The sequence below is a fragment of the Grampus griseus genome (genome assembly GCF_964374135.1).
Source record: "Grampus griseus genome assembly, chromosome: 12".
Lineage (NCBI taxonomy): Eukaryota > Metazoa > Chordata > Mammalia > Artiodactyla > Delphinidae > Grampus > Grampus griseus.
This window is the reverse complement of record NC_139006.1, coordinates 1657644-1678306: the sequence shown is the minus strand read 5'-3', so window position 1 is coordinate 1678306 and position 20663 is coordinate 1657644. Positions and strand designations below refer to the sequence as shown.

Genomic DNA, 20663 nt, shown 5'->3' with positions numbered 1-20663 from the left:
ATACTAAAAACCACTGCACTGTACAATTTGAGTATCATTCACATGGTACAGCAACTATATCTCAATAAAGATGTTAAAATGTCATTATTTATTTTGGGGGGCTGCGTTGGGTCTTCGTTGCTGCGTGTGGGCTTTCTCTAGTTGCAGCGAGCGGGAGCCACTCTTTATTGAGGTGCGCGGGCTTCTCATCACGGTGAGAAGGCGTGTGGGCTCAGTATTTGCGGCACGCAGGCTCAGTAGTTGTGGCTCGCGGGCTCTAGAGCGCAGGCTCAGCAGTTGTGGCACACGGGCTTAGCTGCTCCGCGGCATGTGGGATCTTCCTGGACCAGGGCTCAAACCCGTGTCCCCTGCATTGGCAGGCGGATTCTTAACCACTGCGCCACCAGGGAGGTCCTAAAATGTCATTTAATGAGGTTCACGTTTCCGGCTGCTCCCCCCTCCCCATGCCGTGGGAGACGCAGAGCAGCCCCAGTGGAAGATGCACCCACAGGGGGCTTGTGTCACAGCTGAGGAACCCTGACCTTCCATTGTGGGGGGTAAGCAAGGCTGCCTAACCTTTATTCAGCAAGCAAACTGCCTTCCGCCCAGAGGGAACCACGAGCCGCATCTTCTAAGGCTGCCTGTTACACAGACAGACACCCGCGGGAGAAAGCCTGGAGCAAAAAGGCAGCGAGTGTCTGCTCACCAGACATGCAGAACCGCGAGACCCACAGGGAACTGTCCCCTGAGATGGGGCAGGAAAGGCTGGGGGACACAAAAAATACAGGAAGAAGTGACGGTTGAGAGTCTTCCAGGTCTCATTAACGCTCTACAAGTAATCTAAAGTCCACTCACCTAGAACTTTCTGAAGGATTTAAATAAATAATAGGTTGGTTGATTCAATGACTAGGAAGCTATGAAAGCACTTTAGGCTTACATTATTGACCGAAACAGAGATGGAATTACTTTTTTGAAGTTACATACTTTCATGTCAGACCCTAAGGAAGAAAAATATGTTTTTAACAGAAATAGCACGTTCACTGACTCACTTATTTCTAGCTGGCGCTGGATCCGGCCTTTGCTTCGCTCCCGAAATAGGGTCTGTGCTTCGTTATACGCGGTCATAGCTTCCACAAACTGTCGAGACAGCACTGAATGCTTTTAACATAAAAAAGATAGATCAATACACACTGGTCATTGCTTCTATTAAAAGTGATACATAAAAACTTTACATTATAGAGATTCAAACTAATATGCCACTTACTCCTTCAAATGGAAAATAAGATTAACAGCAACTTACTGTATAACACAATGTATGCTAAGAACTTTACATGCATTATTTTATTTGATTTTCACAGTAACCTTACTATACTATTACTATCCCTCATTCTATAGAAGTGAAACCGTCATTTCAAGAAGTCAATCAGTCCATAGCTACAGGCTGACTGGGTCAGGCTGGCACCCAGGCAGACTGCCCCCAGAGCCTGAGCACATAATCCCCATTTGTCAGGTAGAGTTAAGTGGACTAAATTCCACTTTGCTGCACCATAAACCTATAGACGGTGAGGATTTTACCATGAACACTAAAATGACTGGGATAATTCTTTGCTCTTCAGAACAGAATTCTGCTGTTGGACTGAATACACTTTTTTTCTTCATAATCTAGAGAGGGAGTCTATAAATACGATGCCTTTTTTAGGCAGAAATGCTGAAAGAACTAATGTGATGGTAAAGATGAAATTGTTCTGAATTTGGAAGAAGTATGAGGACCTATTCTTCAGCACTGCTTCAATCCAGACACGGCCAACAATCCAACCTGGGTTCTGCGTATCCGAAGGTCCACTGACGTCCGGTTCCCGCTCTCATCCTGATCAAAACTCTGTTCAATAGCTAGAAACAAACAGGAAAGAGTTTTTTTTGTTTTTTTTTTTTTTTTGCGGTACGCGGGCCTCCCACCGCCGCGGGCCCTCCCACTGGGGAGCACAGGCTCCAGACGCGCAGGCCCAGCGGCCATGGCCCACGGGCCCAGCCGCTCTGCGGCATGAACCCGTGTCCCCTGCATCGGCAGGTGGACTCTCAACCACTGCGCCACCAGGGAAGCCCAAGAGTTATCTTTTAAACTAAAACATGAAAGGTTTTCAAGCCTAACCTCAAATGTATTTTCTTATCTTTTCAACTCCTAGTAAATTTATGAGTCTTGGTACTTGTCAGTTGCTGATGATATCAGAAAATAAAACCAGATGTTACAGCTTGACATTTCAAAGCAGGCAACATGAATCTGATCAAGTTTGGAGAATTTAACTGTCAATCCACAGGAAATACAGAGCACCGGGTAACCTGCTAAGTGACATTAAAGGGGTGAAATCAGCAAAACTCTGCAACATGGCAACATATCAACCAATCACAGGATACGGTCCAAATAAGGAACCCAACTCAAACAAACTATTAAAAAAAAATTTTTAAATAAAAAAATAAAAAGATCATTGGGGAAGTGTGAATTCTGACTGGATATTTTATAATAAATAATAGTAATTAATGTGACTTAGATATAATAGTAGTATTATAGGGCTTCCCTGGTGGCACAGTGGTTGAGAGTCTGCCTGCCGATGCAGGGGACGCGGGTTCGTGCCCTGGTCCGGGAGGATCCCACGTGCCGCGGAGCTGCTGGGCCCATGAGCCATGGCCACTGAGCCTGTGCTCCGCAACGGGAGAGGCCACAACAGTGAGAGGCCCATGTACCGCAAAAAAAAAAAAAAAGAAGAAGAAAAAATAGTAGTATTATAGTTGTACTTGGGGGAGAAAAATCCTTCTCTTAGAAATACACACAGAAAACTATATGCTGATGAAGACCCAGATGTCTGGGATTGGTTGTGAAACCGGCTGGGTGAGGGCCGCTGGGACCTGCAGAGCTCAAGGGCGTGGACACGGGGCTTGTGGTGGTGACCCCCTCCCCCGACATACGTCTGAAATTCTCCTTAATAAAGGTTCATTTTGATCTTCAGAAATATTCTTGATTTGAATGTCATTTTGTAAAAATTAAATACAGTCTGTCTTTCTACCACACAGAGAAAACCCACGTCTGTTTCGGTCCCACAGGGAAGCTGTGGACCTCCACCCAGCACCGTCAGCCGAGATGAATCTACGAAAGGTTCAAAGGAGCTCACCGAGTACGAGGGCATTCAAGAAGAACCCAGCAACTCATGTCAAAGGCTAGTCGCCTTCTCAAATATCTGCAGTTTAGCCCCAAATGTCATAAAATATAACAGATTAACAATTTATAAGCGAGTGCTAACTCCTGTTGGGCACGAATTAGTGCTTCACTCTGAAATTTAAGGGTTAACAGCCCTTAGGTTTAGCTCCTCGTTTAAGAATTCTAGAATAATGAGGAACTTAAACAAGACTTACTATTCCAAGTACAAACAACTTATTTTAAAGCGGTCACAATCTTAACTTTTGAAAATGTAAAAGAATAAAAAGTTATAAAGAAGAAAATAATAATTACCCACATCCCCACCGTCAATGATTACATGTAATCACAACTTTACACTCACATTTTAACTTGGTCCGAATTTTATTAGCAGTGTTCTTGATTTCTTTGTTCAGATCTTCAAGTTCTTCTTTTATTTCTACAAAATTAAAAAAAAAAAAGACATGAGTTATAATATCCAACATCAGTGTGTTCAACAAACTTAAACAGAACAATATTCTTGGTAAATAGTCATTTGTTTGTTTCTTGAGAAAAACTACTGATCACCCCAGTGGTTCTCAAAGTGTGGGTCCTGGACCAGCAGCTTCCGTTATCAGGTGGGTGTTTAGTAGAAATGAAAATTCTTGGACTCCACCCCTGACCTACTCACAGGAACTTCACTAGATGGGCCAGTACTGTGACTTAACAAGCCCTCCAGGCAGCTCTGGTGCACACCTAAGTTTCAGGATACCTAGTTTATACCAATTAATTGATGACACAGTTCCTTGAACCCAGTGCTGACATCTAGACCTGAAAAAGGAAAGCAGAAATGTAACCATATTCTGGGAGGAAAAAAGCCTCCACGTGTTTGACTTCTTTCCTGCTGTCCTCTCTCTCATCAAAGCGGGCTCCTGGCAGGAGCGTGGGTTCCTGCACCGGGGAAGGCTGAACTCACACCCCCAGAGGCCCCGCCTCCGCGTGCGGGGAAGGAGGGTCGGGGAAGGGGTCCAAGGGGAAGTGCGCATGGAGCAGGTCTGTGCGGGGTCCACCCAGTGAGGACACGACGCACCAGTCGGGGGACAGCCGGGGACGCTGACCAGCCGCAGACACATGACTGAGGACTGAGAGTGCGGGGGACATTCCAAGGGCTCACCTCTCTGGATAAGAAAGCCCCAGGGTTGGGGGTCACTCAGGACGGAACTACTGGACCTTCCTGCTAACACAGGTGCGCAGGGGCTCAAGCATTAATCACAGAAATACAAGAGGCGTTACGACGCTTAACCCTTCAAGCTACAGAAGCTGGCCATGAGGTTATATTTGATAACGGCAGGATTTCAAATCTCTGAAAACAAGGGCAATATTGGGAACTAGGTCATTCCTATGAGTCCTCCTGCTGAGAACAAGCAGAAGAGCTGGACGTCATCAACCTATAAAGGCAGCAAAGAAGACTCAAAAGAAGGAAACCCAGAGAAATGAGCCCAGCAAGGGAGCTGCTTGAGTCAGAGGCAGCCGAGGCCTTGAGAAGCCAAGGAAAAGCTGAGCTGAAGCTAAACACCACATGCTGGAGAAAGGGGAGCCGCAGGCCCAGATCGCCGGTGCACACGGCCAACCAGCAGGAACGTTTAAGAATCATCTCGTAAAAAAGAAAATACTATCGAGAGCAACAGCCAGCTCTACCCACCACCAGTCGCTCCCACCAGGAAGCTTGCCCAAGCCTCTTACGTAGCCTCATCCACCACAGGGCAGACAGCAGAAGCAAGAAGAACTACAATCCTGCAGCCTGTGGAACAAAACCCACATTCACAGAAAGACAGACAAGATGGAAAGGCAGAGGGCTATGTAACAGATGAAGGAACAAGATAAAACCCCAGAAAAACAACTAAATGAAGTGGAGATAGGCAACCTTCCAGAGAAAGGATTCAGAATAATGAAGATGATCCAGGACCTTGGAAAATGAATGGAGGCAAAGAGCAAGAAGATGCAAGAAATGTTTAACAAAGACCTAGAAGAATTAGAGAGCAAACAAACAGAGATGAACAATACAATAACTGAAATGAAAAATACACTAGAAGGAATCAATAGCAGAATAACGGAGGCAGAAGAAGGGGTAAGTGACCAGGAAGACAGAATGGTGGAATTCACTGCCGTGGAACACAATAAAGAAAAAAGAATGAAAAGAAAAGAAGACAGCCTAAGAGACCTCTGGGACAACATTAGACGCAACAACATTCACATTATAGGGGTCCCAGAAGGAGAAGAGAGAGAGGACCCCAGAAAATATGTGAAGAGATTATAGTCAAAAACTTCCCTAACATGGTAAAGGAAATAGCCACACAATTCCAGGAAGCGCACAGAGTCCCAGGCAGGAAAAACCCAACAAGAAAGACGCCGAGACATATAGTAATCAAACTGACAAAAATCAAAGACGAATAAAAATTCTTGAAAGCAACAAGGGAAAAACGACAAATAACATACAAGGGAACTCCCATAAAGTTAGCAGCTGATTTCTCAGAAGAAACTCTACAAGCCAGAAGGGAGTGGCACAGTATATCTAAAGTGATGAAAGGGAAGAACGTACAACCAAGATTACTCAACCCGGCAAGGATCTCATTCAGACTCGATGAAGAAATCAAAACCTTTACAGACAAGACAAAAGCTAAGAGAATTCAGCACCATCAAACCAGCTCTACAACAAATGCTAAAGTAACTTCTCTAAGTGGGAAAAACAAGAGAAGAAAAGGACCTGCAAAAACAAACCCATAACAATTAAGAAAATGGTAATAGGAACATACATATCGATAATTACCTTAAACGTGAATGGATTAAATGCTCCAACCAAAAGACACAGGCTCGCTGAATGGATACAAAAATAAGACCCATATATATGCTGTCTACAAGAGACCCACTTCAGACCTAGGGACACATTCAGACTGAAAATGACGGGGTGGAAAAAGGTATTCCATGCAAATGGAAATCGAAAGAAAGCTGGAGTAGCAATGCTCATATCAGATAAAGTGGACTTTAAAATAAAGAATGTTACAAGAGACAAGGAAGGACACTACATAATGATCAAGGGATCAATCCAAGGAGAAGATATAACAATTATAAATGTATATGCACCCAACATAGGAGTACCTCAAGACATAAGGCAACTGCTAACAGCTATAAAAGAGGAAATCGACAGTAACATAATAATAGTGGGGGACTTTAACACCTCACTTACACCAATGGACAGATCATCCAAACAGAAAATTAATAAGGAAACACAAGCTTTAGATGACACAACAGACCAGATAGATTTAATTAATGTTTATGGGACATTCCATCCAAAAACAGCAGATTACACTTTCTTCTCAAGTGCGCACGGAACACTCTTCAGGATAGATCACATCTTGGGTCACAAATCAAGCCTCAGTAAAGTTAAGAAAATTGAAATCATATCAAGCATCTTTTCTGACCACAATGCTATGAGATTAGAAATCAATTACAGGGAAAAAAATGTAAGAAACACAAACACATGGAGACTAAAAAATACGTTACGGAATAACCAAGGGATCACTGAAGAAATCAAGGAGGAAATCAAAAAATACCTTGAGACAAATGACAACAAAAACATGATGATCCAAAACCTATGGGATGCAGCAAAAGCAGTTCTAAGAGGGAAGTTTAGAGCAATAGAAGCCTACCTCAGGAAGCAAGAAAAATCTCAGATAAACAGTCTAACCTTACACCTAAAGGAACTAGAGAAAGAAGAACAAAAAAAAAGCCCAAAATTAGCAGAAGGAAAGAAATCATAAAGGTCAGAGCAGAAATAAATGAAATAGAAACCAAGAAAATAACAGCAAAGGTCAATAAAACTAAAAGCTGGCTCTTTGAGAAGATAAACAAAATTGATAAACCATTAGCTAGGTTCATCAAGAAAAAGAGGGAAAGGACTCAAATCAATAAAATTAGAAATGAACAAGGAGAAGTTACAACAGACACCACAGGAATACAAAGCAACCTAAGAGACTACTACAAGCAACTCTATGCCAATAAAATGGACAACCTGGATGAGGTGGACAAATTCTTAGAAAGGTATAACCTTCCAAGACTGAACCAGGAAGAAATAGAAAATATGAACAGACCAATCACAAGTAATGAAATTGAAACTGTGATTAAAAATCTTCCAACAAACAAAAGTTCAGGACCAGAGAGCTTCACAGGTGAATTCTATCAAACATTTAGAAAAGAGCTTACACCCATCCTTCTCAAACTCTTCTAAAGAACTGCAGAGGAAGGAACACTCCCAAACTCATTCTATGAGGCCACCATCACCCTGATACCAAAACCAGATAAAGACACTACAAAAAAGGAAAATTACAGACCAATATCACTGATGAATATAGATGCAAAAACCCTCAACAAAATACTAGCAAACAGAATCCAACAACACCTTAATAGGATCATACACCATGATCAAGTGGGTTTTAACCCAGGGATGCAAGGATCCTTCAATATATGCAAATCAATCAATGTGATATGCCATATTAACAAACTGAAGAATAAAAACCATATGATCATCTGAATAGATGCAGAAAAAGCTTTTGACAAAATTCAACACCCATTTATGATAAAACCTCTCTAGAAAGTAGGCACAGAGGGAACCTACCTCAACATAATAATGGCCATATACAACAAACCCACAGCCAACATCGTCCTCAATGGTGAAAAACTGAAAGCATTTCCTCTAAGATCAGGAACGGGACAAGGATGTCCACTCTCGCCACTATTATTCAACATAGTTTTGGAAGTCCTAGCCATGGCACTCAGAGAAGAAAAAGAAATAAAAGAATACAAATTGGCAAAGAAGAAGTAAAACTGTCACTGTTTGCAGATGACATGATACTGTACATAGAGAATCCTAAAGATGCCACCAGAAAACTACTATAGCTAAGCAATGAATGTGGTAAAGTAGCAGGATGCAAAATTAATGCACAGAACTCTCCTGCATTCCTATACGCTAATGATGAAACATCTGGAAGAGAAATTAAGGAAACACTCCCATTTACCACTGCAACAAAAAGAATAAAATACCTAGGAATAAACCTACCTAGGGAGACAAAAGACCTGTATGAAGAAAATTATAAGACAAGCCATTGATGAAAGAAATTAAAGATGATACAAACAGATGGAGAGATATACCATGTTCTTGGATTGGAAGAATCAACATTGTGAAAATGACTATATTACCCAAAGCAATCTACAGATTCAATGCAATCCCTATCAAATTACCAGTGGCATTTTTTACAGAACTAGAACAAAAAATCTTAAAATTTGTATGGAGACACAAAAGACCCCGAAAAGCCAAAGCAGTCTTGAAGGAAAAAAACAGAGCTGGAGGAGTCAGACTCCCTGACTTCAGACTACACTACAAAGCTATAGTAATCAAGACAATATGTTACTGGCACAAAAACAGAAATACAGATCAATGGAACAGGATAGAAAGCCCAGAGATAAACCCACGCACCTATGGTCAACTAATCTATGACAAAGGAGGCAAGAATATATAATGGCAAAAAGACAGTCTCTTCAATAAGTGGTGCTGGGAACACTGGACAGCTACATGTAAAAGAATGAAATTAGAACACTCCCAACACCATACACAAAAATAAACTCAAAATGGATTAGAGACCTAAATGTAAGACTGGACACTATAAAACTCTTAGAGGAAAACACAGGAAGAACACTCTTTGACATAAATCACAGCAAGATCTTTTTTGATCCACCTCCCAGAGTAATGGAAATAAAAACAAAAATAAACAAATGGGACCTAATGAAACGTAAAAGCTTTTGCAAAGCAAAGGAAACTACAAAGAAGACAAAAAGACAACCCTCAGAATGGGAGAAAATATCTGCAAACGAATCAATGGACAAAGGATTAATCTCCAAAATATATAAACAGCTCATGCAGCTCAATATTAAAAAAACAAACATCGCAATCAAAAAATGAGCAGAAGACCTAAACAGACATTTCTCCAAAGAAGATATACAGATTGCCAAGAAGCACATGAAAGGATGCTGAACATCACTAATTATTAGACAAATGCAAATCAAAACTACAATGAGGTGCCACCTCACACCAGTCAGATGGGAATCGTCAGAAAATCTACACAACAAATCCTGGAGAGGGTGTGGAGAAAAGGGAATCCTCCTGCACTGTTGGTGGGAATGTAAACTGATACAGCCACTATGGAGAACAGTATGGAGGTTCCTTAAAAAACTAAAAACAGAATAACCATATGATCCAGCAATCCTACTGGGCATATACCCAGCGAAAACCATAAAAAACCTTAAAAAACTAAAAACAGAATAACCATATGACCCAGCAATCCTACTGGGCATGTACCCAGAGAAAACCATAATTCAAAAAGACACATGCACCCCAATCTTCACTGCAGCACTATTTACAATACCCAGGTCATGGAAGAAACCTAAATGCCCATCAACAGACGAATGGATAAAGAAGATGTGGTACATATATACAGTGGAATATCAGCCATAAAAACGAACGAAATTGGGTCATTTGTAGAGATGTGGATGGATCTAGGGATTGTCATACAGAGTGAAGTAAGTCAAAAAGAGAAAAACAAATATTGTATATTAACGCATACATGTGGAACATAGAAAAATGGTACAGATGAACCGGTTTGCAGGGCAGAAATAGAGACAAAGATGCAGAGAACAAACATATGGACATCAAGGGGGGAAGGCGGGTGGTGGTGGGATGAATTGGGTGACTGGGATTGACATGTATACACTGATGTGTATAAAATGGATGACTAATAAGAACCTGCTGTATAAAAACATAAATAAAATAAAATTCAAAAATTCAAAAAAAAGAAAATATTATCCTAAGACTCATACTATGGCCACAAGACTTCATATACCAAGCCCAGTTCTCAATCAAAAATAACCAGGAGGGTTTCCCTGGTGGCGCAGTGGTTGAGATTCCGCCTGCCAATGAGGGGACACGGGTTCGTGCCCCGGTCTGGGAAGATCCCACATGCCACAGAGAGGCTGGGCCCGTGAGCCATGGCCTCTGAGCCTGTGCGTCCGGAGCCTGTGCTCCGCAGCGGGAGAGGCCACAACAGTGAGAGGCCCGTGCACAGCCAAAAAAAAAAAAAAAAACATCCCACACGGAGCAACGGAGATCCCACGTGCCGCAACAAAGACCCGGTGCAGGCAAATAAATAAATAAATAAACAAATAAGTAAATAAAACTAAAGGCATTTGTGTCTAGGCTTTATCTGCCTAGGTGTCTGGATCAGACCCTGGAAAGAGGGTAAAACAGCTATAAAGGCTACCAACGTGATGATTTTTGACTGAGAATATGGACTGTGGATTAGACAGCGTTTTTATCAACATCAAATGTTCTGAATTAGATAATTACAAGAGAACCTCCTCCTTAGGAGATGAACACTGGCGTACTCAGGGGCGGATGGTCACAAGGCCTGCAACTCACTCTAAAATGAGTCAGCAAAAATAACGTGTGCATGTATGCGTGTGTATATATACATGTGCAATGTGTGTGTACACGCACACATATGCATACACATACATACACATACACATACACAAAGAGAAAGAAATCAAACGTGGCGAAATGTTAACAACTGGTGAATCTCAGTGAAGGGAACGTGAGTTTTCACTGTACCGTAATTGCAACTTTCCCATAAATTAGAAAAGTTTCACACTAAAAATGTGAAAAGAACATTTAATGGGACGAGTCCCTTGATGTAGCACGATGTTCCCAGGAATGCTGGCCCGAGAGGTGAGCTGACAAGCACTCAAGGACACACAGGTAGGCGAGGATGCCCGGGGCGGAGTGGTCTGTAACCGTGAAACCCGGACGCTGGGTGGGCCCGCGGCTCCGCCTGGTGCTGCCTGCGGTTCAGGACAGCAGCTGGACGGCAGAGCCGGCTGAGTCCCAGGGCGCTCGAGACTCTGCACTAACTGCTCACCCTCTCCATCCCCCAACATCCTCGGCTCTCGGACACACCCGAGGGGAGCACAGGCCTCACGAGGCCAGCACAAGGAGTGAACGGGCCTCCACCCGTCCAGTGTTCAGCCTGGTCCCTGCTGCTCTGCACAGCAGCAAGTCTAAGTTAAGAATCATATATGACACTACAACGATGCGAGGTCCCGGCAATACCCGTCACACACTGGGAGCAAGCTTTCTGTAAACAATAAAAGGCACACTGCCATCCGGCCCCAGGCCATTCTGCTCCCACAGAAACGGCCGACGATGACCACCAGGCGGCCATTAAATAAAGGGTCCTGGAACGCTCTGCTCATCAGCAAAAGAGGTACACTGTAAGGCAACAGACACTGGGTGCTCCAAACTCTACACTTGTTTAAAGATTTTTTTTTTCTTTTGAGGTGGACCATTTTTAAAGTCTTTACTGAATTTGTTACAATTTTGCTTCTTCTTATGTGTTTTGGTTTTTCGGCTGCGAGGCATGTGGGATCCTAGCTCCCTGACCAGGGATCGAACCCGTACCCACGACACTGGAAGGCGAAGTTCTAACCATTTTACGCCAGGAAAGTCCAGTACACTTCTTTAAAAGTGTATGTTTTATACATATTTTTTGCTAGAAAAATATTTACCGAAACGTTAACGGTGTTTATCACCACGGGACAGGTTACGAGCATTGTTTTTTTTTCTTCCTTTCTGCTTTCTTCCAAAATGCCCACGATAAAGCACGTAATTAACTCTGATAACGTAAAACAGGTTAACTTTAAAAGATGAAGAGGGTGAGGGCGGGGCGGGGGAGCCAAGTCAGCAGGGCTGGACGCTAAGGAGGGAGGACAAGGGCCAGGGCTGAGGCTGCCGGCAGGACCTGCGGCGCAGCCGGGGTGAGGGGAGGCCCGCGAGACCCCTCTCGGGAAGCAACAGCCGCCGCGGGGCGAGGCAGGGCTGCGGGCAGGCATGCTTGGACGGGCAGACGGGCGGCCTTCCGGTCCAGGAGCCCGGACGGAAGTAGAGCGAGAGGTGGCTCAAGGCCACATACCACAGTTGCCCTTAAAAAGGAGACACACACCTCTCACGCGGAAGCAGGAGGAAGGATGGGATGGAAACAAGGTGATGGGGGGAAACACACTGACGACAGTAGCGGTCGGCATTTACGCGGAATGGTGCGCGATCTGTCCGCGGTAAACAGTGAATTCACGGTGGAACTGGGGTTTGAACCCACCGCTCACCTGAGAAGAGGCTTTCTACACTAAGTGGTGACCACACAGTTCTCAAGCGAGTCTGAAACGTGTACTCCAGCAGAAAAGCACAAAATGCACAAAGGAGGAGGATTTAGAGACGGGAGGCAACCGGATGTAATCGTCGTAGCTCAGAGACGAGAGGCCAGCCCAGGAGCGTGACAACGCAGACGGAGAAGAAGGGCAGATAAAATGTTAGCAAGAGGTTGTGTGACTGTTTAGGACGCCCATACCTAAAACATGGGATGAAAAGAAGGGCTCTGACTCCTGATTCAAAGGAACTACAAGCCGTGTTACTGATGAGTAACATCCCCTCCATTCTCGGATGGTGATGCCAGCCGCAACACTATCACCAGCAAGACCCAGAAAGCTGAATAACACACATTTCAGGCTCCCACCAGGTGGGTCCATGTTTCGGAGGGCCTGAAACTTACACATTTTCAGTGGCCCTCTTAAAAAAAGAAAGTACAGAAATGTTAAGTCAATAAAGAAAAGTGAGAGTAAAGGGGCCCTCTGCTAGCTTCTCAGGCAAATCCTTCTCTGGGATCTTGTCACTGAGGTTAATGAAACAACCTGGCCGGCCAGCCAGCCCTGCCTCTGCAGCAGAAGCCAACAGGCCAGGGCCCGGCCATGGGGTGGCGCCACCCGGTGGCCACTGTGCTCTGGAACCCCTTCTGCGGGCCCACCCAGGAGCCCAGGCAGGGAGGGCACTGGCACCGAAGAGCTGGAGCTCCACCTTGCCCCTCCCCACCCGCCAGGACGAAGGGCTGGGGGGACAGCAGCCCACTGCCCACTGCCCCACCCTGGGCACTTCCTAGGGCCCAGCATCGTGGGGCAGGAGTAACCGCGTTGCTCTTTACAGAGAGCAACTCAGGGAGCAGCGAGACATCACTTCTTACGCTCCGGTTCACACCCTGCTGTGAAACAGAGACAGGAAGCAACAGTCTTATTCAGAGCCCAAAGGGACTACTACGAAGCGTTAAGAGCCCCAACTTCACTCCAACATTGTTGAAGCTGCTGTAACTTGGCAGCAAAAGTTTTTTGGAGGTAAACTTCTCGAAAGAAAAAAATACAGTCATATGTATTCAAATTCAGCTTCCCCAAGAATTGAGCAAGATGTTAACAGGTGTTACACAAAAAGTTCTGTGAGCAAATACATTTGTGAAACACTCCACTAAGCAAAGGTTTCTTCATTGCAGGACTTCTCAGAGCCTTTATTACTCTGCAACCTTCCAAGTGGGGATATGGTGTGAAAAGGACTCCGAATGCATTTGGCCACAGAAGTCTTGTTTCACATACTAGCTACTGAGATTCATGCTCCAGGAACACACTTTGGAAAATATCCTTCTAAATCCTAAGACAAGGCATCTACAGACGCCCAGAGCGTTATTTTACGAGACATGCAAAATCTTCAACATGAGTTTTTTCAATTTAATACCAAGTTATTTTTTCAATGTAAGGCCACACCAAATAACCTAACAAAGTTGCTTTCAACTTTCCTCCAAGACTGAGAATAAGCGTGTTCCCATCACCACTTCTATTCAATGCTGTACGGAAAGTCAGTGAAATAAGTCAACTGAAAATAAAAAGCATAAGAACTGAGGGACAACTGTGATTATTCACAGGTGTCATGACTGGGTGTAGAAAAAAACCTAACAGAATCCACAAACAAATTATTAAAATTAATTAAGTAATTAGGCAAGATAACGGGATACAAGGTCCACATACAAAACCCACTGTATTTCCATATATGGAAACAAGTAGAAAACAAAATTTACAGCAGATACTGTTCACGTTAAAACCGAAAGCATCACCTACCATGAAAGGTGTGTGAGACCGCTACAGAGAACCCTACAGAACATCACTGAGAGCAATTACAGAAGATGTAAGTAAGGGGACAGAGCAGTTCCACGGATTAGAAGACTCAGTATTGTGAGGATATCAATTATCCCCCCAAATGATGTATGGATTCCAATTTGCAGTCTCTAGCTTATCCAGATCCATCTTACCTTTCAAGTTTTCAAATTTTGTCACTGTAGATCAAGGAAACACTTCCTTATAACTAACAATGCCCTGATGTCCAGTTAATGTTAAATCACTTGCTCACATGCTGCCCTCAACAGACACCACGAACAGCACACTCCATACAGAAGCCTTTGCTGAAGACTTGAGATCACTTTAGTCTGTTCTTCATCTTTAAACCTGCTCTAACAAGTACTGTTTTCCAAATCAACCTCTTACTAACTTTCATCTAAGCACAAAATTCTATCACTCCTGTTTAACTGTGGACATAATACAGATCTAAGGCCCAGTCACTGACGTGACCCCAAAGTTCTGCAAGGCCACATCCATGTATGCTCGTGGATATCACACGTCAGTGGTCCTCAGCCCGGCTGAACACCAGATCCCGCAGAAGCTGCAGAAAACCACACCGATGCCTTGGTTCATCCAGACCAGAGGCAGGAGAATCCCGAGGGGTGGCCCACCAGCCTCCGGCACTTTTTACAAGCTCCCAGCTCAATCTCACGTGTCTCCAGGCTAAGGCCTGTGCTGTGGACAGCAAGAGGGACAGGCACACAGATAGACAGACACACTTCTTTTTAAAACCAACAACTTACTTCCTTCTGGGTTTGGTGCAGAAAGAATGATGCTGTGGTTTTTCTTTACTTCTTCAACATACTGAGCTATTTTAGCTATACTGTTTCTGATCTCCTCAACCTAGGAGAGAGGGAGAGAAAGTCATCACCACTGCGGCAAATGCACATCTGCAACCACTTTCCATTACCTAAAAAGAGAAGGATAAAAGAGGAAGAAAATAAGTGAATAATTACCACATAAAGAAACAACAACCTTTTCCCATTCATTTAATTTAAAAAATAAAGGGAAATGCGCCATATTAAAATAGCTACCTTTATGGGAGCCACCGGGAAGACCTTGCTGGTTGTAAGAAGTTTTACAATCAAGACCCAGTATTACCACAGATGATGGCAGCCAGAGGCATCTACTACCAACGCCAGGTCTCCGTGCAGTCAAGAAGGGAGCTCACCCTGCAGCAGAGGCCGACCATCATATTCTCATGCGGGGAGGTACTGACAGCTGATAAGACCAAGCCTTCCTAGTCATTATTTTTTGCCTCTGATAGTCTAAAGTATTCACTACTTGTCTCAAAATGTAACGTATTCATTAGCAAGATCTGCCCAGATGGATTCATAACAAGTGTGGCAGGCTGAATACTCTCCCCCAAAATGTCCAGGTCCTGGCCCCTGGGACCTTGGATGGTTACCTTATATGGCAAAGGGAACTGCAGATGTGACTGAAACAAATGGTCTTGAGATGGGGAGATACAATCCCGGATCCCCCGTGGGCCCTCAGTATGACCCCAAGGGTACTTGTAAGAGGGAAGTGGATGGAGATGGGACGAGAGAAGGCGGCCACGCGACACCAGTGAAGCACAATGGTCTGCTGCCGGCCTGGCAGGCGGAGGGGCACCAGGCGTGCAGCTCGAGAGGTGGGGAAGGCAGGGCAGCGGGCTCTGCCCGGAGCTCCTGGGGCGTGCGGTCCTGCTGGCAATGTGGCTTCATCCCGGTGGGACCAGCCTGGACTTCCGGCTTCCAGAGATGAAGACAGTAAATCTGTGCTGTTTGCAGCCACTCAGTGTGTGCGGCCCTAGGAAACTAAGCACAACTTCTCTATCTGAACGATGAGGAAAACCCTAAAGCCCATCAGCAGGGGACTCGTTAGGTTACATTACGGAACTCTAACAAAAGATACGAAAACACCTCCAGGATATATTACCAAGTTAAAAACACGCTGAAAAAAAAATACCCACAAGGTGCAGGACGACACGTATACATGTTAGCAACGATGCAAGGAAGAGGTCAAAATAAGCAGAGATTAACCTGCAGATGTTAACATTTACATGAAGAAACACTGGGATGTCTAAATAAGAAACTAAGAAAAGGGTCACCTTCCGAGGGGAGAGGTGAGGAAACCAGCAGATGAAGACAGGAGTGCGGGCGAGGCTTCTCGTGCGAGTGCATCCTCTCCCACCATCCTGATTTCTGAGCAACGGGGACGCACATCCCAGTGGGGAGGTGAGATGCCAGCATGAGGAGCCCTACGGACTAGAGCAGCTCTTGTGTGTTTGGTCTCAGCGCCTCTTTAATCCTGAAAGTTACGGAAGACCCCAAAGAGCTTTGGCTCACGTAGGCTGTAGCTCGCTTCGGATAATTCCCACAGTGGAGAAACAGCTCCGACATGCGTTAATTCACTGAAGACAGTTAATTACAAGCCCACAACATGCCATGGTGGATGTCCACGTTCTCATCCTCAGAATGTCACCTACGGGGCAAAAGGCACCTCGCAGGTGTGATGAGCTAAGAGTAGAGATGGGAGATTACCCTGGATTATCTGGGTTGTTCCCATGTAACCACAAGAGTCCTTATAAAACAGAAGCCGACAGGACCAAACTTAGAAAAAAGCGACGTGACAGGAGAAGCAGAGGCTGCGGTGAGGTGCCCGACGCTGGGGAAAAGGGCCCCGAGCCAAGGACTCAGGTGCCCCCAGAAGCTGGAGAAGGCAGGATGCAGCCTCTCCCCGCCGGCCCTGCAGGAGGGCGCGGCCCTGCCCGCACCTTGACGAGAGCCCCAGTGGCTCGTTTCAGCTTCGGACCTCTGCAGCTGTCAGGCTCTAAGTGTATGTTGGGTTTAGCCACTACGGTTGTGGTAATTTGTTACACCAGCAGTAGGAAATTAATACAGATGTTAATACCAATAACCTATTTTTATGGAAAAAGCAGAATTCCCTCCCCCCCAAATCAGTGAAAGTACGAGCACTGATCTACATTTTTCTGCAAATCTAATTTCTAGCTTAATGGAAGGCATCTTGATTCTGATACCTGCTTCTGTGTTTAGTCTGTGGCCGTATCACACACTTGATGTAGCCTCTGGGAAACTCCCCCATTGTCCATTCATGACAGAGTGAGCGGAAAGAGGTAAACATCTTGGTATTTTTATGAAAATCGTTACCAGCCACACGAACTCATTGGAAAGGCCTTAGGGGCCCCAGGGACACCGGCACCAAGCCCCACAGCACGTTTTGAAGACCAAAGTTTTAGAGGAGAGTCGAGCACAGCGTTCTACTTGCACAGAGCAGTGAACGGCTATTTCATTAGGCCTGGGTGTTACTTCCATTTATTTACAGTCAATTTGTACAGAACCTCATACACTTCACATACTTATAATTTAATTAATCATGTAAAAACAGTACACAGAATTAAAACGGCATCTTTTAAAATTTTTGCTACTTTATCACGCAGGCTCCAACACAAATGGCGCCTTTGGGGTTTTAGTGCACAGATCTACACTTCCACGAGGCGTCACTAAAGCAGCATTTCTGAAATAAATTCAGTCGCACGCATCTGTCACAAAGTAGGAGAGACACAGTTTTACCTCTTGGAGGTTCTGCAGTACGCATGCCACTAGTATCTGTGCAGCAGAAGTCCCAGCGTGGTCCAAAAAGAAAACCGCTGGACCACCGACTCGGGACCAGGAGGGAAGCGCCACCGTCGCTGTGGCGCCAGGTCCACCAGGTCCATTTGCGCCTGCGAAGCACAGCACGCAGGGGTCCCCCCCCCACGCCCCGCCCCGCCCACTACAAACCACCTTCGCGGAGAGGAGATTCCTGGCCGCTCATTACAGCACTATGCTAGTCTTCAGCAAACACTGGCCACGTGCAAAATTCCTACCTTTTGCAATGTTCTATGTGATATGTAAGATCTGAATGCCATTTTCTAAGAAAGAGTTTGCATTAACAAACATCATTTGCTTCTCTATCTAAGAAGTCATTTCACAGAAATTAACTGTAAAATAAATCAACCATTTAACAAATGAAACTGGAACTTACGTTACAATCGATGGCCCTCAAACCTCCCTAACACGAGTCACCCGTTTCTGTCTGCAGCTCTGAGATGCCCACAGCCGGAATGGGTTGGCGCTAAGTTACTGCAGCTTAATGACTGAGTGATTTACATAATTCTTCTATAAAGTACAACGACAACATTTAATGCTGAGAGACTCTTAAAATAAGAAATACGTTTTTCCGGGGAACTGGTATGGAAGAATTAAGCATCTAGGTAACGGGGGTAAAATCAGAGAATTAGTGATTTTACAAAGTGGTCAGGTAAGCTCAAGACAGTAAAGAGTCTCATTTCCAAAGTGAAAGCCGGAAATCCACCAGCTTAACTCCTTTGTACCTTAAAGTAAGTTCCTGTAGCTAACGATTTAATTTCATGTTTTTTCCATTAGATAAGATTAAGAACTAACATAAATGCTTGAAACCCAATGAATAGGTTCTTACACTAGGTATTCAATAAATTCTGACTGGATCTGGAAAACTGATAACTTCTAAAGTTATCTTAGATAACTTCTAAGATATTTTTTATTAACATATTACATATTTTCAAATCCACGTATTGATAGACCGGTTTAGACTGTCAACAGATTTGAGTTAACTGAAACTTGTAGACGAGATTCAACATAATCAAAACAAGTTCTGCAAATGAAGCTTTCATCATTAAAAAATTACACTGAACCCGTTTCTTTTCTTCATATGTAACAAAGTCAAAATATTTGTTCTCTGACTCAATTTCAAAAATTTTAAATTATGCAAAATTTGATCAGCTATGACTTAGGGTTAACAATTTAAACATGACGCGAGCCTAGAAACAGCCCTGGGGGGCTAAGAGGGAGAGGGAAAGGCCTCGCACGGAAGCCTGAAGGAACAGACAGGTGTGAGGTCAGATCCAAGGGCGCGGGCCCACACGCAGACAGCCCAGAGAAAGGCCGTGCTGCCTGGCAGCAATGGCAGAGCAGAGCTGCCACAATCGCATCTTTGCTCACGGATAAGACCTCTCAGGACAGAAGTCCATATGACCTAGAGACCGGTACTCTGAAACGTGGAAAACTTCTCAGGGAGGAATTTAAAATTCAGTCAAAGATTTTAGGAAATACACAACGTGAGCTCTTTGATATGTGGGACTCACTGCCATTCTGCAGGAGGAAAGCAAGGGAAGCCTCGCTGTACGTACCGTGCACACCTGACCACCAGCTGAGGGGCAGCACCGCCCCCAGGCCTTCCCCTCCCCGGGACCAAACCGCCCCGAGTCTGGAGAACACTGCTGGCCATGGGTGCAGCAGCATCTCCCCGGGGCCTCCCCGTGCTCTGAGGACGTGCCTTCCCCCAGCACGGCCCTGGAGCAGCAGCCCCGCTGGGCCAGTACCCCAGCCTGCGGGCATCAGTCTCCGCATGTGCCCTCCACACCCACGATCACCATTCTCAACCCCCCCCCCCACCAAGTCCATCACCAAGAAGAATGTTTTCCTAGCACTAAAAAGTCTAGAGAACGTTTGCAATTCAAACACCAACTTTTAAAAATATTAGTTAGGGTATTATTTCAAATATGACAAGTGCACAGTTACATTAGTTTAACTATGTTTAAAGAAAACAAGTCCGTCTGGGTTTCATTAAACGGCTCTTACCTGATGGAAGAAATCATCCATAAAATGGTCCTTTTCAATAACAACAGTTGTGTCTCCATCATCATGTTTCCTACACTAAAATGGAAAAATATAAAATGTAAAATTCTGGTTTTAAAAATTTTCACATAGACACAGTGAACTGAAAGACAAGAGCAGTTCGGTACCTACAGGATCCCAACTCACTAGGAGCACCAAAGTGTAACGACTCCGATGTGTGCCAGAGCCGCGCCAGGCCACAGTCAAGGCAGGCAGACCGGCTGCACGCCCTGAGAAGCAGCCACGTCCTGGGGAAACGATGGCGAGATCTCTCAGAACTGAGAGACGCAGAATCACCCATGCTGAGTACGTCCACTTAACACAGGCCAGGTTTATCCTCAACAAGTGAAACTGCTTACACTGCACACTCTCTATAAAGATTGAAAATACTGATACCACCAGTTCACTTTTCAAGACTATGTAATAATTTTCAAGGAACGATCACATATGTTAGCTGGTGCTTACCAATTTTCCCTGCGTGAGTAACTCCCAGTCACAGCCACACTCATAATCAAGGAACACTTTACTAAGGAAAGACTCAGTAGCGAAGACCTGAGTAAGTAACACGGAGGAAGAAAGCAACTGACCGCTGGGAAGACCCAGGATAACACCGTACTTTACAAGTCATCCATAAAAGCGTCCTTTTCAGCAACAACAGTTGTGTCTCCAAC

The 20663-nt window shown here is 44.6% G+C and overlaps 1 protein-coding gene across 1 annotated transcript in view; it reads right to left on the bottom strand.

Moving 5' to 3' along the window:
* Positions 1 to 20663, bottom strand: part of STX2 (syntaxin 2) — a gene marked incomplete at its 5' end in the record, with an annotated part of 45112 nt that overhangs the window by 10898 nt on the left and 13551 nt on the right. Inside the window, 5 exons of the mRNA XM_082668156.1 lie at positions 1029 to 1137; positions 1796 to 1869; positions 3531 to 3605; positions 15037 to 15136; positions 19957 to 20031. Coding sequence (XP_082524282.1) covers positions 1029 to 1137; positions 1796 to 1869; positions 3531 to 3605; positions 15037 to 15136; positions 19957 to 20031 — 433 coding nt within the window. The remainder of the gene's footprint in view (positions 1 to 1028; positions 1138 to 1795; positions 1870 to 3530; positions 3606 to 15036; positions 15137 to 19956; positions 20032 to 20663) is intronic.